This window comes from Colias philodice, chromosome 14, assembly GCF_061535455.1.
Source record: "Colias philodice isolate Cphi_HAF_F1 chromosome 14, ilColPhil1 Martin Lab GWU primary, whole genome shotgun sequence".
NCBI classification, from domain to species: domain Eukaryota; kingdom Metazoa; phylum Arthropoda; class Insecta; order Lepidoptera; family Pieridae; genus Colias; species Colias philodice.
This window is the reverse complement of record NC_143099.1, coordinates 3,833,470-3,856,740: the sequence shown is the minus strand read 5'-3', so window position 1 is coordinate 3,856,740 and position 23,271 is coordinate 3,833,470. Positions and strand designations below refer to the sequence as shown.

Genomic DNA, 23,271 nt, shown 5'->3' with positions numbered 1-23,271 from the left:
GTTAGAGTCCGTGCTGTCTGGCTGGTCGCAGTGGTTGCGTTTTTTAGTGCGCATCTTATGTGCACAGGATAATTTCCTTAATTTTAAGTCATTTTTTAACGCGTAATTTTTAATATTTTGCCTTTAGATAGATCCATCACAGACATAATTTTTTTATTGCAAGACGTTTTTTTCGTTGTTAAATAGGTGCCAGACGCAATTTTTTATTTCGTTTTTATAAAAAATTCAAATTATTTTAGAATGTCTGTAAATTTCATATTATGTTCTTCAAACATAATATCTATCTAAAATTAATTAGCCAGACGCTAATTCGATTGTTAAGTATTAAATATATGTACAAATAAAAACGTAGTGAAAGTAGGTAAGTATAACAATTTGGTGATTGTGTATATGGAGAGATAGTTTAAAGTGCAAGAGAGATAGAAAGGGTCGGCCGCGAAAATTAAATAACAATAAAAAATAACTTTTTTTTTCGAAAATATACGATGCATAGAAATTGAATTGTTCCTACTCTAGGATTCCCTGTGTTGTGGGAACAAGTACCTTCCATTGGTACATTTTATTCCTTAGGCTAAAAAATAAACTATTAGGGTACATCAACAATCTTCTATACAAAACAATTTTTTTATAACTAACTAGCGACCCGCCTGGCCCTGGCTTCGCACGGGTGCAATGCTGATATTAAATACACTACAGAAAAACTGTGAACGTTGAATATAAAAACATAGCGGCCCGCTCCGGCTTCGCACGGGTATAAAATAAATAGCCGGGCGGCCGGCCGGTACCGCCGCAAACGCTACGTCCCGCAATTTTTAAATCTGTAATATCTTCGAAAATATTCACTTAAATCATACGGTGTAAAGGGCCATATAGATCTATATTAAATGAACAATGTATTCAAGGTCTTTAATTGGTTAAGGATTAATGCTGTACCTATTGGTTAAAATCGCTTCGAAAATTAGCCATTATTATTTGTCGTAAAAAGTAAATGACAAAAAAAAGTTATTGTGGGTTATCCATAAGAGATAGACATATACCATCACGGACTTTTCTGTAGACCTTTTCAATGTGTACTATTATAGTTAGTACATTATTTTGATAAAACTCGTAGGGTTCAGCCTGCGTTTGCACTGTATGTGGAAAAAATGTAATTATTTACGACATCACATTAGAAACCTCAAAAATAACAGTACTTTTCCACTATTTAATGGGTGTTATTATACATATAAACCTTCCTCTTGAATCACTCTATCTATTAAAAAAACCGCATCAAAATCCGTTGCGTAGTTTCAAAGATTTAAAGGGACATAGGGACAGAGAAAGCGACTTTGTTTTATACCATGTAGTGATGATGATAACAATATTAATTCATTAATCTTAATATATAATATACATAAATCTCGTGTCATAATGTTTGTCCTCAATGGACTCACTTAACTGATTATAATAAAATTCGCACACCATGTGCTGTTCGATCCAACTTGAGAGATAGGATAGTTTAAACATGTAGGTACCACGGGCGAAGCCGGGGCGGACCGCTAGTGTACTAGCTATATAAATTCATGCTAACTACTTTAGTTAAATTCAATACAAACTTAAACATGCGAGTGTGTACTGTGTGTGTGTTCACGTGTGTGTGTCTTGTGTGGTGTGGTGTGTGTGTTTTGTGTGTGTGTATGTGTGTACATCATTATTGAAACTAATTTTCTAGTTGTTAACAGATGATGGAATATTGGAAAATAATAACAATTCCTTAGACGATAACATAAATAATTCTGACAGTGTGAGGGAAGATGATGATGATTATGAAGATGGCTTTTTAAATTTAACAATGTAATTGTTTAACCTTCATTGATAAGTATAGATTTTATTCTATTTTCAATGTATGGTAACTTTAATATTTTATTTTTCACTTTTAAGTATGTATTTTTTTTTCATTTTAGCTTTTATTTATAAGAACAAGTGTAAATAATATTGTATTCTTGCAATTATTTCCTGTCGCATAATTAAAATACACTAGCTGATGAGGTGTATGCTTCATTACTTTTTTTTATTTATACACATTATTTAATACTTAACAATCGAATTAGCGTCTGGCTAATTAATTTTAGATTATATTATGTTTGAAGAACATAATATGAAATTTACAGACATTCTAAAATAATTTGAATTTTTTATAAAAACGAAATAAAAAATTGCGTCTGGCACCTATTTAACAACGAAAAAAACGTCTTGCAATAAAAAAACTATGTCTGATGGATCTATCTAAAGGCAAAATATTAAAAATTACGCGTTAAAAAATGACTTAAAATTAAGGAAATTATCCTGTACAGATAAGATGCGCACTACTAAACGCAACCACTGCGACCAGCCAGACAGCCCGGACTCTAACCGAAATAGCAAGAGGAACAGTATATCAAATAACCAACTATACTAAAATTCTCACTTGTCAACGTCGGTAGCTCCTATACGATTAGGGGACTCAGTTCTTTGAAGCTTTGAGAAGTTGATTATTTAGCATTATAAATATGAACAAACGGCTATAAATAATACATAAAAAATCAATAGATGGATCTACATACAAAGATTTGCCTCGCAAGGGTGCTTGAATTATGTGGATGTGCTTCGACCGGGGGCCAAAAAATTCGCATCTGATCCTAAGTACAAACTTTTAAAATTAAATAATACTGGAAACTAAAGTAAGTGTACTACTAGACTTATTAATAAGAAGAATTGAATAGTTTTACTTAGTATTATTTGAAATACCTTGAATTTAAAACCACTTACTATAAATCCTTTAAATTTCAATGTGATTTATTATTCAATTACAATCTGTCTTTGTCCATCATTTGGTACAGTCGTAACAACAATTCAAGCTACGTATCTATATTGTCTGACAGGAATAATTGAATCCACGGCAACATTTTATTAAGATGTTCGCTAAACGACTTTTATTGACATTTGCTTCAACACTTTGTACGAGGAAAGAAGTTATTTTCCATACAAAATTTTCGTAATTTGCGGAAACGCTTCAAACGTCAGCTCAAGTGAGAAAATAATGAAAACTAATGCATACCGAATTCTTCTACCTAACCTACGGTCACGTTTGCAATAAATCTATTTATTTGACAGGTCATCTACACATTTGTAGCTGGAAACAGGCGAAGTGTGAGCTTTCAAGTAATCTTTTAAACATTTAATTGTTCTAGGAATCTAGTACCTACAAAGTTAATACGAAAATCCTATATTTTATTTTGATAGTAGTAGTACTTAAAAATACCGAGATTCATTGTTGTCGATTAATAATTATTTATTAGAATAACCTTTTCAATGTTTCTCTTTAATTTATACGTTCAAATGTTCTACAGTAGGTACCTTGTAATTTTCTGTTATTATATATTTTATGAACTTTTCTTTAACTAATCCTGTCTTCAACTCCATCACCCTATATTTTTTAAATATTATTTTTACTCGCAACGGAACTCCAAAAATAGCGGGCAAGATCATAAACTATATCAACGTGGCGAGGGAGACAGATGTCACGCAATATTTTCAAATAAACACAATAGCTATTTGACAGAGAGGGATGGCCTGAGTCAATAAAAGGTAACAATGGAATTTTATAGACACCGACCTTAATGTGAGTTCTATCAATGTACGCATTTGTCAATTTAGGAGGATGGTTAACTTGTATTTATTTATTTATTTATTTATTTTATTGACTTTAATACCTACAGAAACGTATTTGTAAAGATGTTGATATTAATACCATAAGTTTCTAAATATTTTCGGCATTACCCTTGAGAGTCTTAAAGTTATTTTTAAATACAAAGTAGGGACTTCTTGTTAATTAGCATTGTTCTAATAGGTATCGTAATTTAATTGGTTGAAAAATGTTTTCGAATTCCAGCAATGAGCAATTAATTAAGGATTCCTATAGCGTACAAGAATAAACGAGAATCATTTGTCGTGTATTTTTATTCGTTGAAATTTTAAACAGTTCACGCCACTTATCTATACAAAAATTATTTTGGTCTAATATAAGTCGCTAACACTATAGAATACTGCTGATTTCACCATATCAACGTAAGTTTTACCCAGATATACAGTTATTCAGTTGAAATATATTTGAAGATGTATAAGCCACTTAAGTTGTCTTCAACACCAAAATATTGAAATGCCTGAAAGTATTATTAAATCTGGTTACGTCACTGTCAATCAATGTTCCTGGTAATTTTATCTTGTCAAGTTACGATCACAAAATTGTTATTGAATCTTTGATGAACTGCTTTGTAAAAGATAGAAATACTAATAAAAACATTTAAAACATAAAATAACGCCATATATACTGAAAATTCCCCTAAATCCCCCAAGTGATTCCCCCAATGCCTTTCATGTAATTTTCATAATAAGCATCTTAAAAAATGCCAAGACATCGTAATTAGGTAAAATGTCAAGTTTGCCCTCGCTACGTCAAATTAACTTTACAATTATCTAATTATTATCATTTTAAAAATGTTGTTCTTTTGTGTTCAATCAGCAACTTCTAAAAGGTGGAAAATAATCGTAAAAGAAAATGTAATAAAAATATACATTCGTATTATTTTTTGAAGATTGATTGTTACTTGCCTTTTGACCTTAAATACTGTTTGATGTCCATAAGTAGGATATTATATTAACGGCTGGAAGTTATGACATTTTTTTTATCATTCATTGTATTGATACAGAGACAGAACGATAATTAGTTTATAACAAACTGCATTGTAGTTGTTGGTCATTATTATAGGCTAGCAAGTAGCAATTAATTATCAAATTGAAGTAGCAGTATTCATCGTGAACGTCATATAAAATCGTCTGTCAATCAATCAATCAATCGTTTGTTTGTTTACCTTATTATAGGTATACTACTATACAATAATTATTATATAAGAGTATTATGTTTAGCTATATCATATTATTGTTTTTATCTCTTTCACGTTTGAAGACATATTTTATTATAATATATTCTCTTCGCAATGTTATGAATTCAGCGCGAGCGTCGTGGAATTTTAATATGTCCATCTTAATAATGTACGTATTTTGTTGTAATAATAAACTGAGGTATGTAATATAAATAGTATCTAAAAATAATTGTCGGATGTTTAAATGTCCCTCAGCTTATAAAAGCTGAGCTAAAATTTCTTTCAGTGTTGTTAACATCAAACTTATTTCTATTTAACAGATATTAATATATGTGTTAAATATATTAATATCTTATATGTGTTAAATATATTAATATCTGTTGACCAAAACACAACACATTAATTATTTTGCCACCTATAAGCAAGAAAGTAAACTTGTTTTTATCCAGAGGTTTCTTATAAAAAATTGTTTCGCATTTTCTGAAAGTCTGTTTTAACTTATTAAATAAAGTTTAGTAAATAGTAAATAAAGCTACACGTAAACGTTGAAATAGGTAAGAATGTGAAAACTCAAGCGAGGCGGAAGAAGAATCGAAGCGCACGCGTCTTCGTACAAAATAATATTAGGGGACTCAGTTCTTTGAAGCTGATTATTAAGCATTATAAATATGAACAAACGGCTATAAATAATAGGTACATAAAAAATCAATAGATGGATCTACATACAAAGATTTGCCGCGCAAGGGTGCTTGAATTATGTGGATGTGCTTCGACCGGGGGCCAAAAAATTCGCATCTGATCCTAATTACAAACTTTTAAAATTAAATAATACTGGAAACTAAAGCAAGTGTACTACTAGACTTATTAATAAGAAGAATTGAATAGTTTTACTTAGTATTATTTGAAATACCTTGAATACTTTAATACCTTGAACCACTTACTATAAATCCTTTAAATTTCAATGTGATTTATTATTCAATTACAATTTGTCTTTGTCCATCATTTGGTACAGTCGTAACAACAATTCAAGCTACGTATCTATATTGTCTGACAGGAATAATTGAATCCACGGCAACATTTTATTAAGATGTTCGCTAAACGACTTTTATTGACATTTGACAAGACATCGTAATTAGGTAAAATGTCAAGTTTGCCCTCGCTTCGTCAAATTAACTTTACAATTATCTAATTATTATCATTTTAAAAATGTTGTTCTTTTGTGTTCAATCAGCAACTTCTAAAAGGTGGAAAATAATCGTAAAAGAAAATGTAATAAAAATATACATTCGTATTATTTTTTGATTAAAATTTTGAATTACGTCGTCAAAATAAATAAATTAATTACACCATTATTACATTCTCAACTTCTAGTGTTTTTACATTTAAATTCTTAATTAAACATTTAAATTCTTAATAAACAGACGTACCTTGTTTTTTTTTACATTTAAAAGCACAGTATGATAAGATAAAATCAAATCGAAATAAATAAACAAAAGTCAATAAACAGCACGATAAATTCAACTCACAGAGGCCATTACAATAATACGAGCTTATTCGTGCGATACATGTTTTTCCAATACACAAATATATAAATGGTAAATGCACAATGGAGGCTCATATCAACCCCACACGACTCAATCCATGCTCTGATTCAATCCTTGTATTCAATGTTTTGTTGATAATACGCCACAAATACCAAATTTAATTTGTGTGAGCATTATTATTAAAAAGTAGGTACGCGTATTTGCTTCTGCAAAGTTGAATGGATTAATTAAAGCCTCGTGTATTTGACATGTTTATTTTGTTAAATGTTTTAAAATGAATTTAACCGTAACTTGATTTCATCAAACCACATTTCGCTGAACAAACTAAGTTGGTTTGATTAAACGAACCTTTAAACTATGATCCTTTTTGAACAATATCCTCGGAATCCTTCATCATAAACTGGAGTACCTATGTTTCACTGCAGACACACATTGATACCAGCAAGTTTAATTTAAGATGAAAAATGAACTCGAAAATTTTTCATTAGCAAATTATGACAAATTGTAGATCTTAATCAAATCTACATGTAATTACCATCATTTTTGTCAAAAGGAAGATTATTGAAGCTATTTACTGAGGAAATAATAACAAGGCTATCAAAATTAAATGCTTCCAAATTGATGAAAAATAAGTTGTTCACGCTTTTTAACAATATCAATCAATCATCCAATTATAAAGTTTAGTCTTTCATCTCGTTTATTGCTTAAAGCTTCTTTTATAAGCGCTCAAGTGCCTTCCTTATTTATAATTTATTTTGTGAATCGTTAAACATTAATTTAAGTTATTAAATTTTCACTTTAAATTGACGTTTCATTAAGTAACAATACATATCTATTCTTAGAAATGTTTACCTGTTTATTTACACTATGAGAATATAATTATGTTTTCATTTTCTAATGGTTTTTCTTTTATACACGAGTATCTCATAGACATTATAAAATCACGGTCTCAACCTAAAATAATAATGTATAACTTCTTAAGCTAAATAGTTTGTCGATAAATATTTATAAATTTAGAATGAAAAGAACAATAAATTCGAGCTAAAACTGAAAACTGTATATTGCACGGGAAGTTTGAGTTTTCCAGTACACAAATTTTGCGCAAGACTAAGGAACTTAGCAAGTTAAAGTTAACAAAGATTTATTTTTATTTGTAACTTTTAATTGCTGTAACGGAGTACACGAGGAGAAAGCTTCAGTCGAAGTTTAGTCATTAATGTTGAGGTATATCATTATAAACGAACTGAAAATGAGCGAACACTCAAAATAACAGTGCTAACGTTTGTCAGTCAGTAACAACAAACAATTTACAGATGTATCTGTGATGTATAATCTATATACTTCTGAGTATTCTTTAAGTGAGGGATAAAATGTAGTACAGTTTACTTAGTAAATGATGAAAAGTAGCGTGCCAATATATGAAGATTCTTCTACTACCTAATGAGCTTTCCAACATCATACCATTCTTAGAATCAAAAACTTCGTGTGATATACATATTTTCAACTCTGATTCATATGTAGAGCTATAAAATATTTAAGAATGTTTAAATTTCGTTACAATACAACATATAGCTATGTTTAATTTTTACCTCTGGGATACCAGAATATATCCATTATTTCTACAATTTTTAGTAATATGTATCTATGTAACAAAGACTATATGTATTTACATAATAAATGTAAGAGTTCTGAATTTCTGTCAAAAAGCGTGTTGAGACGGATAAACGGTCACTAAAATGCTATAATGTTTGGGTTGTTAAAATAACTACGTTAAATGCTAAAATGGCGGTTTGTAATATTACTTTTAAAAAACATATTTTACAGGTATTTTTCTTGTAGGATTGCTTTTATTCAACTTAATTTCCCTTGTTTATCTCTCGCATTCGTACTTAGTAATATAGAAATTAAATACAAATCCATAAAGATCTTTGCAGTGAATTAACATCAATACTTCCAATTTATAACAAAAGGCATTGAAAATACGAAACAAGTCTCATTTAAATTAGTTTTCCTGTTAATATCAGGTGGTGCCATTAAAAGTCGATTTACCTCCGTTTAGAAATGTCTGCTACAATTTTCGTGCAATACGTATTTGTTTTGTAGAATTCAATTGGGAACGCGTTCAACAAAATGTTTTTCTCGTTTTTCTATTTCTTTCTGAACGAACGTGACAATGAACAAGAATTGTAACTTATTTGTGATTAAATAATTAAATACTGAAATATTTACGAAGATTTGAGGAAAGTTTTTGTGATATTGACAAATTGGATGTCCTGCTTTATTTTTATATGCCAAAAAAGAATATGAACATTTTCAAAGTAAATACCAATGACCATAGCTGGCTAAAAATAAAACGATACAATATAAAATTTCCGAATAGAAACAAATTAATCCTAATGCTATTTATATTGTGAAGTGATGGTGATTCTAACTTTTGGTTAATCTGAACTTGATTGAAATTTGAATGTAACTGTTTAAAGCATACCATCTCATGGAATACATAGATAAAAATTTATGCAAAATAGTTATACAATTTAAATTATGGCATCGAAGCAAATAATTTAAATTAGTAGTTAATGCGCTAGTTTGTCGTGCCAAGAAATGTAAACAAAAATTAAATAGTTAAACTTCAAAGTTTGAGAAATAATTATAGTTTTGTTTTAAGTAAAATTTCAAACTGTTCGAAAACTAATTAGCATTGTGAAAAGTTAGTTTCACTTTACGATACTCGATAATTAGTTTAATTTAATTTAAAATATAAGATTAAGGGTATATTTACACGTGTATGTAAGTGTTGTTATCTAAAAGATAATATTTTTATTAATTCTCGTAGATGTCTCTAGTTCTAGTTTGTGTGAGTGAAATGTAAGTTTAAATTATAACAATTAGCTCTCTCAAAAGTGACAAAGGAATGTAATAAAGCGTCTTAATTTGACGCATATTATTTCATTTTAATTATCAGTAGATTGTAGAGCATATTATATAAAACAATTTATTTTACCCGTAGAATTTAAACGATTTTATATATCCCTATTTACTTTTTTCGGAACGTTATGCTTTCTACGCTGAAATTCCACAACCATACATTACAAAAATCTGATACAGAATATGTGTAGACACGTAGTTTCTGCTTCTGTTACTGTACAGTCAAGAATCAATCAATAACAATACAATATTGTGTTGGTTCTGTGAGCCAATATAAAACTGTCGAGGTCATTGAATTTAAAAAAACTTTTCTTTGTTTCAAGGACATAATAAATATATGAATTACAAACAAACAAACTCTTCAGCTTTATAATATTAGTATAGATTATAAAATAGAGGATTTTATATTTTTGTGTATGGCTAAACAATATATGAAACAGTATGATTTAGATAGAGATAGATAGATAGGAAAATCGTATAAATATTGTTAGCATGAATATTATTTAATAATTATCGTATAATATCTTATTAAAATAGATGCATTTGGAGTTGTACTTACATTTCATCTTTATAAAAAATGATTATAAATCGGCGTTGGAAATATTTTACATCATAAAAACTTTTGTTTCATTTTCATTTCATCTTAAATGCTATTCATGCTGTAATTACATCGAAACATTTCCGACGTTATTGTGAGCATACAATTAATGTGGCTGTAAATTGAATCGGAGAATTCGATAAATATGCTTTATATATAATGCTAAATAGATTTCATTAAAATCTCAATACACCATTAATAATATCCGTTTGTACGTGACAGGTCCCTTGAATTTCGGTTTTGGTCTGCTGGTAATGAAATTGTAAAGGTCAGGTGCCGGCCAGGGCCTGATTCGTGATGGAATTAATTAACTTAGAGCCCTGATTCTTTTTTATATACATAAGTAGTGAAATAGTATCACTACTGATTACCTTAACGAGATTTGAATGGAAACGATTTATTTTCTCTACTCTCTAAAAACATGTTTTCTATCATTTAATCAACTTTTCATTTTTTGAAGGTAATATTTTTCATAACTCTAACTTGAAAAGTGCAAAGAAGGACAACAAATTGATATAAGTTTTCTTTCGTTTCACCAGGAAGGAGGATTAAGTAATTTACTAGCACGAACTGAATAAATAATAAAAGTTTTTACGATAAAAGGCACAAGTATATGATTAAACCTATTAAATGGTACTATTTTACAGTCACGATTACAATCTGTGGCTCTAGTGCCCCGAATACGGTCTGCAACTCAGGCTTCGCAGAAACTGCTGATTCAGTGTCAGATCAGTGGATCCCGGAGATGTTTACATAAAACAGTGTAAAGAAATAAAACTATATACGACGTAAGTGTACTGCGTTCAGCTAGTTTTCGAACACGTATCGAATAAGTATGGTTTTCATCATATACTTATCTTAATCTTAATCTTAATACTATTATAAAGGCGAAAGTTTGTATGGATGTATGGATGTATGGATGTATGGATGTATGGATGTATGGATGTATGGATGTTTGTTACTCTTTCACGTAAAAACTACTGAACCGATTACAATGAAATTTAGCACACATATAGAGGGTAACTTGGATTAACATATAGGATCGTTTTTATCCCGGAAATCCCACGGGAACGGGAATTATGCGGGTTTTCCTTTGCAAACGCCGGCGAAGCCGCGGGCGGAAATCTAGTAAATTATAATGTAGAAAAAAATCATGTATTGGACATAAATCTAAAATAAATTTTTAGTGTAAGTTATATAATGTTTTAATTAAAATGGATAAAGTCTCAAATATTTTATGAAAATAATAACACAAAACGTTACACAGATGATCGATTTGAAACTTTTTGCCTGTATTAAATTTGCAGGATTTCAATTTTAATTTGATTACAAAGTTTGAAACGTAAATATATCTATAGAGTACCATGGGGCCTGTAGAAACAAACCCAAAAGCAGCTATTCCGGGAATCCGAAAAAGTTTTATAAGCTCGCATAAGTAACGCAGAAACAATGTGTGCGAATTAATAAACCACGCGCCGTGCGTGAGTTTTAAATTATTTTAATATCCTTTTACACACCCATTATCAAAGTAAATATTAAGATGGATGGTATATGAAATGTGTGATCTCGCATATAAATGAAATACGAACTTGGTGTAATCTCTTAATGGGCCCTGGGAGTCCTATTTAAATAATGTGTCGTATCTTTCGATGTCTATAAATCCAGGTAAAGTTTTCAAGACATTATTTTTGGATTTTATGGCCCAGATTATTATCTAACGAATGTTAGGGTTAAATAAGTTAATCTGTTCTCTAATAACATAGGTACTCAAATGTACTCAAATAATTTTTGTAGAATATCTTCTATCAAAAGCAACAGAGGACTAATCTATTTGAACCGGTGTAAAACGAGGTTTGCAGTTTACAGGTGACAACACGTACGTATTCTACAGAATGATGTTCGCCTTTGAAAGCGTCAATAAATAAATGTTTTATTTTAGTAGATACTATATAACTACTAAATTACTAATCCATAAATGAATTGACACCAGTATGTAAAATGTCGCACTATAATATTATTTCATCGCTTATCTATACAGTTCACCAGCTGATGTGTGAAATGTGTTTACAAAAATGGTTGTTGTTATTGACCAAATTTTCCTTAATTATAATGAAAGAGGAATGAATGAGCACAACAAGGAATGAATATTAACAGTTTTAAGTCGTCCGGACAGCTTTTATCTTTTTAGAGCGCTTCAGTCTTTTATTTCCTCACTTCCCCGTCCCTTCTACAGTGAGCTTGTCAATAAATCTGCAGAATATTATTAATTATTCATGCAGTCTATTTATAAAATAGATTCACATCTTGCTTAGTGTAGACTTTTTTATAATATTATAACTAATAGAACTTCTTATAGACAAAGACATAGATCTATACATTTTTATACAGATATCTATTCTGTTTCAATTGAATTTTTGTATAATGTCCACCTCACAACCTCACTATATCTATACACTATACACACACTATATCTTATAATCTCGTATAAGTAAGCGAGAGAGACATCATGTGTAAAGAAGATATATAAACTCCTAAATACTTATTCCATTATTGGCATGTGTATTATAAAATTATAAGCCTCTACGTTACCCTTAGATCGTGACTTAAGTACTAGGCACGGCATAATTACCCAAGTTACGTCTTACACGCAAAATAACCAGAGCATGAACGTCGTATTAATTAAGTGAACACGTATCAACTTTATAGAAAGCTGAAATAAATTGCCTTTACATTACCCGAGTTGAAATAATGACTCTTCATAAAACGGTTTATATTTTCTTCCAATTTACCTAAATAGAAGCGCGTTATATTGAAGTTTAAAATAAGAGATTAAATAGGTTTCCTTTTTTTCAGGAATTTCTAATAATTCTCTATACGGCAACTCTAATTGATTGAAGCAAGTACTGATTTTAATCACAGATAAGTCGACACTTATTAATTAGAGGTTTAACATATTATAATTATCACTAACAAAAGTATTATTACTATTCCAATATTCAGTTTTATCACAGAATAGAACATAAATAGGAAAGGAGGACGATCCCCGGTGGAACACAATGTTTTTTTATGTATCTCACAACTTACAGAATATTCTACAAGGCTGAAATTTGACAGATTTCCCTGGCGATATTGAAAATAGCAGGTAAACATTATCTTCAAATTTTACATTACTTATGCGTATTACAATAATTGAAAAATTGATAAAATAAAACGTTTTCTTAAAAAAATTATTATTTTTTTTTAAAGTGAAACTTTTATTACATCGTCTCAAACGTTTTGGTCTGTGTAGCGCATGTCGCGTGACGGTCGGCTGCCGAGTAGGTATAAAGCAGTGTTCGGAGTCATTATCGTACAAATACGATAATTTTGTGCCTAAGTTTCACTTTTACCGTGGTTTCATAAAACCACACAACATTTTTTTTTTAGTAATTTACTCGTTTGACATGAAGAAAATGTACCTGTTACGCTTCGAATCTCTGCATTACTACCAACCACGGTTCAAAAACTTGCTATCTAGTTTTAAAATTGTCTACAATACACGTCCTTATTATTACTCTGTAATGCTCTAAGAAATTCCTACATCAACATAAACACAACGAGGTTTACTTTCCTGCAGTGCTTGCGACGTGTGTACTGAGTACATAGTTACCTAGTTACGTTGCATAGATATGGAAAGGTATAAAGTTTGACAAGCACTCCGTAGGGAAAAGAAACTTTGTTAGTTCAAGTCTGGATTGTTCCAACAAAATAACATAGTATAATGAAGCTTCCTTAAGAATCAACTTGCATCTATGAATTATTTGTTATTGTTTTAGATACAGAACTTGGTTCATAGGTTTTCTGCACAGACATGTATATTTAAGTAGACAACGCAAGTACCGCGATCTGTATGAAAACTCAGCGTGTCATATTTTTTGTACTGACCTTGACGCATTATGACGTCACGAGCACTTTTTAGTGATGTTAATTTCATTTTACGCTAAATCGATTAGGCCGCCACCCGCGCGGCGATTCTAGTATCGTCCTATCCCATCGAAGTAAATCGAAAGAAATCAGATCAAACTAGATCTATGTCTAAGAGGTAGTCAAATAAATGAATCGTAATCGATTACTAAATCGATTCAAGACAGAAAAATGATAATTACCATAGACAGAGGGATGATAAAATAAAGTTATAAACCTTTTAATATTCTAACAAGTAAACTAATGTGTTTTAGCTTTTTCTTACATATGCCCATTGAGTTACCATGTACTACGTACTAGAGAGGCCATCGAAAGAAAGTAATGAAACTGTCAATCAATCAATCTTTATGTCCCGTTGCATCGATCCATTTTCCTTTTATGTTCGGGTTACTTGGAAAACTGAAAAAACAAACATAGTCTAAGCAATAAGGAGTTTTCTTAAAAAACTCCCAAGATGACACTTTAACTAATGGCGTCCATGTCATAATATTTATTTTTAGTACCTTTGTATTAAAATACTTAAAAGGTCAAGTCGTATTAAATGACAAAAAAAATCTATGCCTTTTTTTCTGAAAAATTGCTCCTTCAAATTATCATTTTTCTGGTCGATTATAAAATCGATTAGAATCGAGAACTGTTGCATCAAATGGACATCACTAACCACAAAATTGGACAGAAAAATGAGAAGACGCTATTCATTGCTTGTTATCATACGACGCGATCTTTACCGTGCCAAGTAAAAGCCGCAATGTATTCCGAATCATTTCGTATGATTTGGTATCCGTGTTTTTCACGATCGTTTTCCACAGATATGCTTTATTTGATTTTAAAATAAATAGTGCATATTCTGATTAGAAAATTACTTACCGGTGGAAGGAAACATCTCTGCTAACTCGGCCACTCACAGCTGTGGAGTTTCTACAGTTTATAACGGCGCAATTCGGCATTTTACTTTATTCAGCTTCACGTCTTTCCTTGGCGAACTGCAAGCGCGGACTGAGTGTAGGCCAGCGACAAAGAAAGTTTCATAAACTTAGTTTGGACACGGGAAGTACATACACTCGCTTAGTCTATCTTGATACATGTCTGTGGTTTTCTGTTTCACTGCAAACAACATCGTAGAATTAGGCCTAAATTGAGGCAATAATTAAACTTCTATTGAAATCAAAATTGCTACGAATGAAAGATATACTCAAATAATATTAAAATCACGTAGTAACGTCACATTATATAAAAATAAAGGTCTGATTTTCCATGAAAAAGTAAAAAGCACACAATTAACATTACTCATTCTTTTCACACAAATTGGTGACAGTCTCATCAAAACAATAATGTATCAAAATAAATATTTCAGGAAAAAGCAAAGGTTATTGTATAAAATACGACTGTTGATAGCGTACGTAACAACAGGGAAACAATAAAGCTCATATGAAATGTACTGAAACGTGCACGACTTGTTATTAGAAGCAGTGATACGCACATTCGACTGCTTATGAACTTTCTATTCTGTGGATACATTTCATTCACAGATATAAGTCAGTCATATATTATTATAGAATGATGCAAAATTAGTAAACTATATCTTAAACGTATTTAACGTCTCTACAAAATGAGTCAGTTATTTTTAAATATGGTGATTTAATTTTTAATTTGCAATCTTTTGCAAATGAAGCGATAAGCTTTTACAATAAAAATCGATAACAGAATAATAAATTACCAATATAGATATTGAATTAGAATGGTACAATTGTAAAGGTAAATTAATTGTAACACATACGTGACATCAGCTAAAATTCAGTGAATTATTGCCGCAACAGTGAATAGAGATATTCGGCTAATGGAATGGAAGTGTACATACAAAGCATTTCTAGCCAGCTCATTAGAATGTTATTTATCGCACCATTAGTATTCCGAATGATGATTAAAGGCTAAATACACGGGACAAACATTAACTCTGAATAAGGTGAAATTACTGTCAAATAACAGGTCATACCAAATACTCTAGGAGCAAATATTATTTTCATTAACAAATCATGAAACATACGCTTTACTGTTGAAGCAATTAAATTAATCTTGAAGACAAGATGAATAATGAAGATAAAAGAAATGATAAATCCTTCAGATACTAGATTTTGAGTTTGATTTATGTTTTTTTTTTAAGTTAAAGTTAAGTCCAGTAGTAGTAGTACAGTACGTAAACTAAAATGATCGCGTGCACCCAATACATGCCCATTCCTTTAAATCTTCTTATTACTGTGTTTATCAAAGATCAAAATCCAGTATCTAAAAGACAATCTTTTAATATAATTATGGAAATTAATATATTTTTTAAGTTTAAATGATCCTAAAATAAACATCTTATTTTTAATATACCGCTCCTTAGAGACAGCTCCGATATTCTCACGAGAACTCATGAAAATGAATAATTATAAAAACTGACTTTTAGAAATGTATTTTGGTATATCTTATTTTTTAAAAGCACTAAGACGGTCCTTTGAGACATCCTTCTTTGAATTATTAATTTGGAAGATGTTTGTTATTTATTGTAAATTCACTCCTATTTTCAGATCATTTCAATATTTATTAATAAGTGCATTGAAAAATATTTCTAGGAGAACCCTTTTCAATTCTATACGGATTTGTTCAAAATTTGAATCACATTTTAAGGTAAAAAACTTTTTTAATATCACACACTAACGAACTAGGCGTCCAGATATACGTTTTATTACTACGCAGGCAAAATTAGTAAAGTTCGTAAACGATGTTGTAAAAAGCTCTACGTACTGGACACATATATTTACGTTGTTACAACGAGTGATCACTAAAGTAATGCTAGTAATAATAGTATCCTAAAGTAATACTAGTATCAGTTCCAGTTAACAAATCGTATGCAACAGATACAATCAGATAAACATATTGGAGATGGAGTGGCGATCATATAGGCGGCAGCAATAATTGCTTCACGAGGCTGCTCGCTATATGGGAACCCACCTAATGACGGGTCATGCATATAGGTACAAACGTTTTCCATAACTCCTTTCCGTCTTTTTTTTGCTAGTTTCTCACATCTATGATCACGGTTCTGTAATTTATCATCGTCCTATATGTTTAAAATTGATGTATAGGAATCATAGGTAGAGCTCTGGGTATGAAGAAACACATGAAAAACAAAAAAGTGAGTCTGAAGAAATGAGGGTAAATAAAATCATAACAGTAATTATACTTGAAGGCATAATATGCGAATTTCTTTCAAATTTTGAATATAAAGGTGTATGGAAAAGCTTTCGAGCAGAACGTGGCTTAACTACATTTCGAATAACACCAAACAAATTACATTTTTACTTATTTTCTCTATGGAAGTAAAAAGAAGGTGAAAATTTACTTACATTTTTATATTTCGTAAACTACTTAGTAGGTATTATTGCGATCGTTGACTAACTGACATAATTGTCTATTCTTTAAACCAAATACTAATGAATTATTCATTATGAATTATGTATGATAAATAAACTACTTAATATAACTTCCATTATAAAATAACTTAACTAAGTATACCTATAATCGATTTTGACCAAACTACTAACAATGTTTCAAGTTCCTAACAAAACTCCTTGTAAAGATTTCAGGCTTGCTCTACCTCTGATTTTACTACTACTACTACCTATGACTACTACTCTCTGATTTTGATTAAAACAGATAATATTATACTCAAATTAATTAATGGAAAACAAAATATTGAGAAATTTTCAAATTCAGATACATTACCGAGACATTATTAAATTAGCCCGAATAACTCAGAACTGTTTTCACAAAAATCTATTTACAATAGTAAAATAAATTAGAACCCAGTATTAACAAAATACAGATCGCCTCTTTAATCAAGAACTAAGTTAAACGGACCTAAGTACATATTGCCTACATAAATATAACGTATTAACAATAACAGGATCTATGTCGTAACAGGTAACTCGTACTTTAATAAGAATGTCGATATAATATTATGCTTGTATCGGTGTTTGTATTGATTGACAATATTATAAATCGTTTTATCGTTCAACATATCCTAGTTTCTGTGCTGTACGGTAATTTGTTACTTTGCTGTTATTTATAAGAGCTAAATTATATTTTAAACATGTAACAGCAATTAAAAAAAAAACATAAAATGCCCTAGTTATAATTTTAAATCACAAATTTTTATTCAATTTCTAACAATGAAAAATTGCTATAAAGTGCAACTTATACTATAAAACGGGTGAAGTATTGACTGAAAGTGTTACTGCTTGCCACTGTTTCAGTTTGACCTAAAATTACCAAAGTATACACTATTATAATAATAACGATTTATTTTTTAATAATATTAAAAGTATGGACTTACGCAATAACGCACTTCTGTGTTACCTATATTATCATGTTAAAAAATACTTTCACCTCAAGAAACTTATAAGAAACGTGAAAATCATAATATACCGTAGGTATACCTACACTCACAGCCTACACTTGACAATAAGAGATTTTTATTAGTCTTCCCAAAACATGATATTATAATACATCCCTGTATAACAAAAAACACACATTTTAATCTATTCCAAATCAAGCCGGCTATTTCATATTCGTATTCATAACAAAAAACCCGGCAATCAAAAGCTTTCTAAAATTCCTTTGTATTCAAACGACCTGTGCAAAACGGAGGTTTATATATTATTTGCGAACCGCGAGTGAAAACGTTTTTCAATAATTATATAGTGCCACGCTGTATTCAAATATTGGTTGAAGATGAATGAACCCATACCCAATAATACTTCTTTTTATTACACCGTAATCTAAGACCATAATATATGCAATGGGATTAAAACTAATAAATTCAATAAATTATACCAATATTGTTTATAGACAACAAAGTTGTTGTCTATAAACAATATTGGTATGTCTTTAAGGTTTTTAAATGAAAATTACCCTAAAGTACTCGTATGTCATAACAAAAAAAACAGTGTGGACAATTTCGGTAATCTGGATTTCGAAATTCAATTTGTGGCGATGCGTGATCGATTACAACTTATAAATTATTGTTAATATAATTCACATTAATTAAATTAAATTCTATACTTTTTTTTAAATAATATTGCAAAATACTAATTTAAATAAGTGGAAACATGAATATCTACCGAAATTAAATTTGTACATTCAGTTTGCACCATGTAGAGCTTTCTCTATATTATTTGTATGCCGGTAACGCAATTAATACCAATTATAAGTATATGTATAATTGATCTCTTTGTAACAATTAATATAATTGTAATAAAAATTGTGAAATTTATCTATTAGTTGTTTCATACATCCATAGATTGTGATTTGTGGCGTAGATCATTTAAACCTACGAAATGTAATAATGTTTTTGAAGTGAAACTTCTTTAGGCGCGTTGAGAGTAAAATTTGAACGTCGCATCATGGCAATAGCGTCACGTCATGGCGTAAGGAAATGATATTGCTATTTTTGAATCTTGCCAAAGAAGTTTCACTTCTGACACGTGCGTATCACGCTCTCGTTTTATAATTTTTGCGATATATGTTGGTGTAATCACCTACTTTTGGTGTAATAGTCCCAGTAACAATTTCTAACATAATACATACTTAAATACTTCTACGTACTTGAACCAAAATTCCATTCCTTGTTAAATTAATCGTACAATGAACTGTCGCTGCTTTTAAGCAATCATTTATTTACAAACATTTTTTACAGATTGTATAAAATGTATAAAATTGAATGTTTTAGCCACATATCTGAAATACAAACGAGCAATAACTATCGTGAAGCAACGAACTTTGGTCTGTTTGATTATTTGATAAAAAGTTTTTTGCTTCTTATTTATTTTCCTTGATCTTATTGACACGACAATATTATTATTGTTTTCGTCTATTTGTGATAAGATTGTTATGAAATTAATTAAACAATAACTGTTCTTACCTTTTACAGTTGCTATATCTTGGAATAAAACGCGAATTCATCGAAAATGAAATAAAAACCAATTTTAAGATTTTTTAGATACTCAAAAAAACTCCATTTGGTTGATTAATTTATCCAGGATTAAGCGAATGATATCTTAAGTTTAGTATGAAAAAGATTTATTGCTCCCATATATATATCTTAGTAATATTGTACTGATACACATCATAACAAGTACATCATAAAAATATATATTACAAATAAATATTTACAGGAATCTATTTCCTATTACATGCAGTTATAAACTTAAAAAGCCAACGTCGACTGTTAGATATAATTCGTAGAAGGTCTTTAAACCATTTCAATTTTACAATAAAAACATCTCCTCTGCATGACACGATATACGATTCTAAACACTACATTAAAGATTCCTTATTTATTATTATTATAATGGAAAAAGTACTAAGGCGAAATGGTATAAATTACTTAACAAGAAGATAGGATGTCTGAAATAATAAATACAAACTCAAAGAGGGGTAGCAGGACATATTTTGAGCGACTTTACTGCCATACTTGTTTATCCAGGACTTGTTTATTATAAAATACACACGCTCTATCTAAACACAACATTTTGTTCATTATTATACGCCAACAAAAAGATTATATGGGATATGAGTTATGAGAGTTATCTAGATTTGCGAAGTAAAATTGGAAGGAATGTGTGACTCAAGCTTTACGTCTACAAATTATATGAAAGGAAAATACAACATTATAATTCAATAAATACAATATAATATTTCAGTACTTTTATAATCTATTCACCCAATGGCTTTGTTTATAGTTACGCTACTTATACTGTTATAGATTGGTCTATCTATAAAAATATTCCCTTGCACGCGATCGCTACGTGTTCATAGTTTTCCGTCCTATCAATTGCTCACAGCGTTATGAAATTACTCCAAAATACAAACTCGCAGACTCCGACGTCCTGAATACATGAATAAAATTGAATGCAAAATGTCAAATGGATCGTATAAATGCAATTATCGGTGTGAATGGGACGATTATTCGAAGACCGCAGACCGCGAGAGGCTTCGATTAAGCATGGAATGCTGATCATACCACCGGGGAGGGGCAGTGAATTGCTTTATAATGCGATATTTAGTGAAATAATTACTGGAAGTTTCCAATATTCTAGCTGCCCTTTTAGATGAGCTTTCATAGGATTTAAAGTGGATTTAAACCTATAGGTACTCTATTTACAAAAGAGTTTAAAATTTAAATAGAACATATTGGAACATATTTTGGTAGGTATATGATTGTGCGTGTATTAAATAATATTGCATGATACCTATTATTTATTCGTAAGAAAACTAAACTTTTTGGATAGATTTTTAAAAATCGCTTCTCGGCCTTTCGGCTATGATCAAAGTGTAGTGTAGATTTTTAAAATTTAGTGTGTTGTTGTACATTTTGTATTAACGTATGGTTATTTTGACTTTTCGTATGATTTTAACATACTACCTATATTTAGAAAATTGATTGTAAGTACCTAATTTAATGAAAGAAATATTAAAAAGTCGGTAGATTATTAACGAATTGAATTATACGATGGTATTTTAGAGAACAATATACCAGTTACACTTATTATAATAAACTTTAGATTTATAAGTAGGTATATGAATACTTTTACTAAGCGACGCCAATCTGTCTGCAGAAACTATGTAAAACTACTGTACTAAACGCATAGAATATATTAAATGGTTTGAAATACCTAATATGTATAAATAAATTATACAAATGACTAAACGAAAACACTGTAAGACATAGAAAATATGTATCAAATAGGATAAACTATTAGGAAAAGGAGAAAAAAACATATAAATAAAAATATTTTTATTAAGTATCATTTATACTATAAACACTACACATGCAGTCATATATTGTACCAACACATTTTTATACAATAAAAATACACGCAATATACAGCAAACTCATTGGGAAGACACTACAACAATCTCACACACAACATTATTAAGTAAATATACTGATAAAAAAGAAATAAATAATTCAAAGCTAACGAAAATCTGAATTATCCTAGTCTATCACAGACAATATTGGTGGTATACGCGTTATTTCTACGCGTATCTTTCTCTGACCCTAGCGAACATTTCCGCTGAGTCCACCTTGTCCGGACCTTCGTTCTTGCCAAAGAATGTGGTTTTGGTCGTCTTAACGAGACCATTGCCGCCTTGAGCTGACTTCCTCCAATATACCGTTTGCACGGCATGTCTTCCTGCGAGGTATCTGGTAGCACTACCGATCAGTTGTCTCTTGTCCATTTTATTTAATGTGTTATAAATCCAAGATCAAGTCTTACTGTTTCAGCAGAATCGATCACCGATTCTGTCACAGAAATACTGATGCGAAGCTCTATTTAAAATTCGCAAAATGTCCGCGACGACGCACTTTAACGTCCACTTTAATTGGTGGTTTTATAAATTATCGGTGTACCGCAACGGTGCTGTTTAGCTGTCTGATACATGTTCATTCGTATCACTTTATATATATATGATTCCCGCTATGACAAAGTGACGCATACATTTATTTGCATGTATTCGAGTTTACGTGTGTGAGTAAACTTTGCACTTTAGTCGCACGTGCTCATAGAAGTAATTAACGAGAAGGAAATAGACAAAGTACCTACAGTCCACGGAATATGAGGAGCATTTATCTTCTGTAAGCATTTCTTGTACAAACAGTCTTCTTTTGTTTGAAGAGTAAACAGGGTTTAGATAAATGAAATGAGAATTATGAGATAGTATTTGGTTTGCACTGAGTTTGCTCGACTGTAACTCGTCTGGAGCGGGTCTATATCTTATTTACTCGCGTCTGATTGTTTGTTTAAGGTGTAAAATGAATTGAGGTAATCTTTGAATTCTTGTGAGTTACGAGAACAATAAGAAATGAGAGCTCTTATGACTTAATCACTATGACTTAATCATAGTATTATAATATACTAATATGATTAAGTCATGCAACTACAACTCTATGTAGCCTCAGAGTAATGCTGTACCTATATTTCGTGTTGATAAATAATTAATTAAAAATGGGGTCACCGTTACTTCCAGGTACTTTAACATATAAAGAAGTATCAACATTAATAAATAATGTAACTTTAAACTAATACATTTTCTATTTTATGATCCGACTATAGGAAACATTTCCACTCATAATTGAGTGGAAATGTTTCCTAAAAATCACTTCTTTATCGCTCATAAACTGTACTTATATTTTTATTGATACATATTTACTTTACATGTGAACAAAACAATAACAACTATAAACTTGTAATCTAAAGACGAGGTGTAGTGATGAATAGCAATGCTTAGGTACCTA

At 30.3% G+C, this 23,271-nt stretch overlaps 2 protein-coding genes across 2 annotated transcripts in view; one reads left to right on the top strand and one right to left on the bottom strand.

Annotated features, from left to right (window-relative positions):
- Positions 1–23,271, top strand: part of Ctr9 (RNA polymerase-associated protein Ctr9) — a 331,471-nt gene that overhangs the window by 242,034 nt on the left and 66,166 nt on the right. The window lies entirely within an intron of this gene.
- Positions 21,754–22,433, bottom strand: LOC149482744 (uncharacterized). The gene has a single exon (XM_089703354.1). The coding sequence runs from the start codon at positions 22,212–22,214 to the stop codon at positions 22,011–22,013; it is 204 nt and encodes a 67-aa protein (XP_089559480.1). The 5' UTR covers positions 22,215–22,433; the 3' UTR covers positions 21,754–22,010.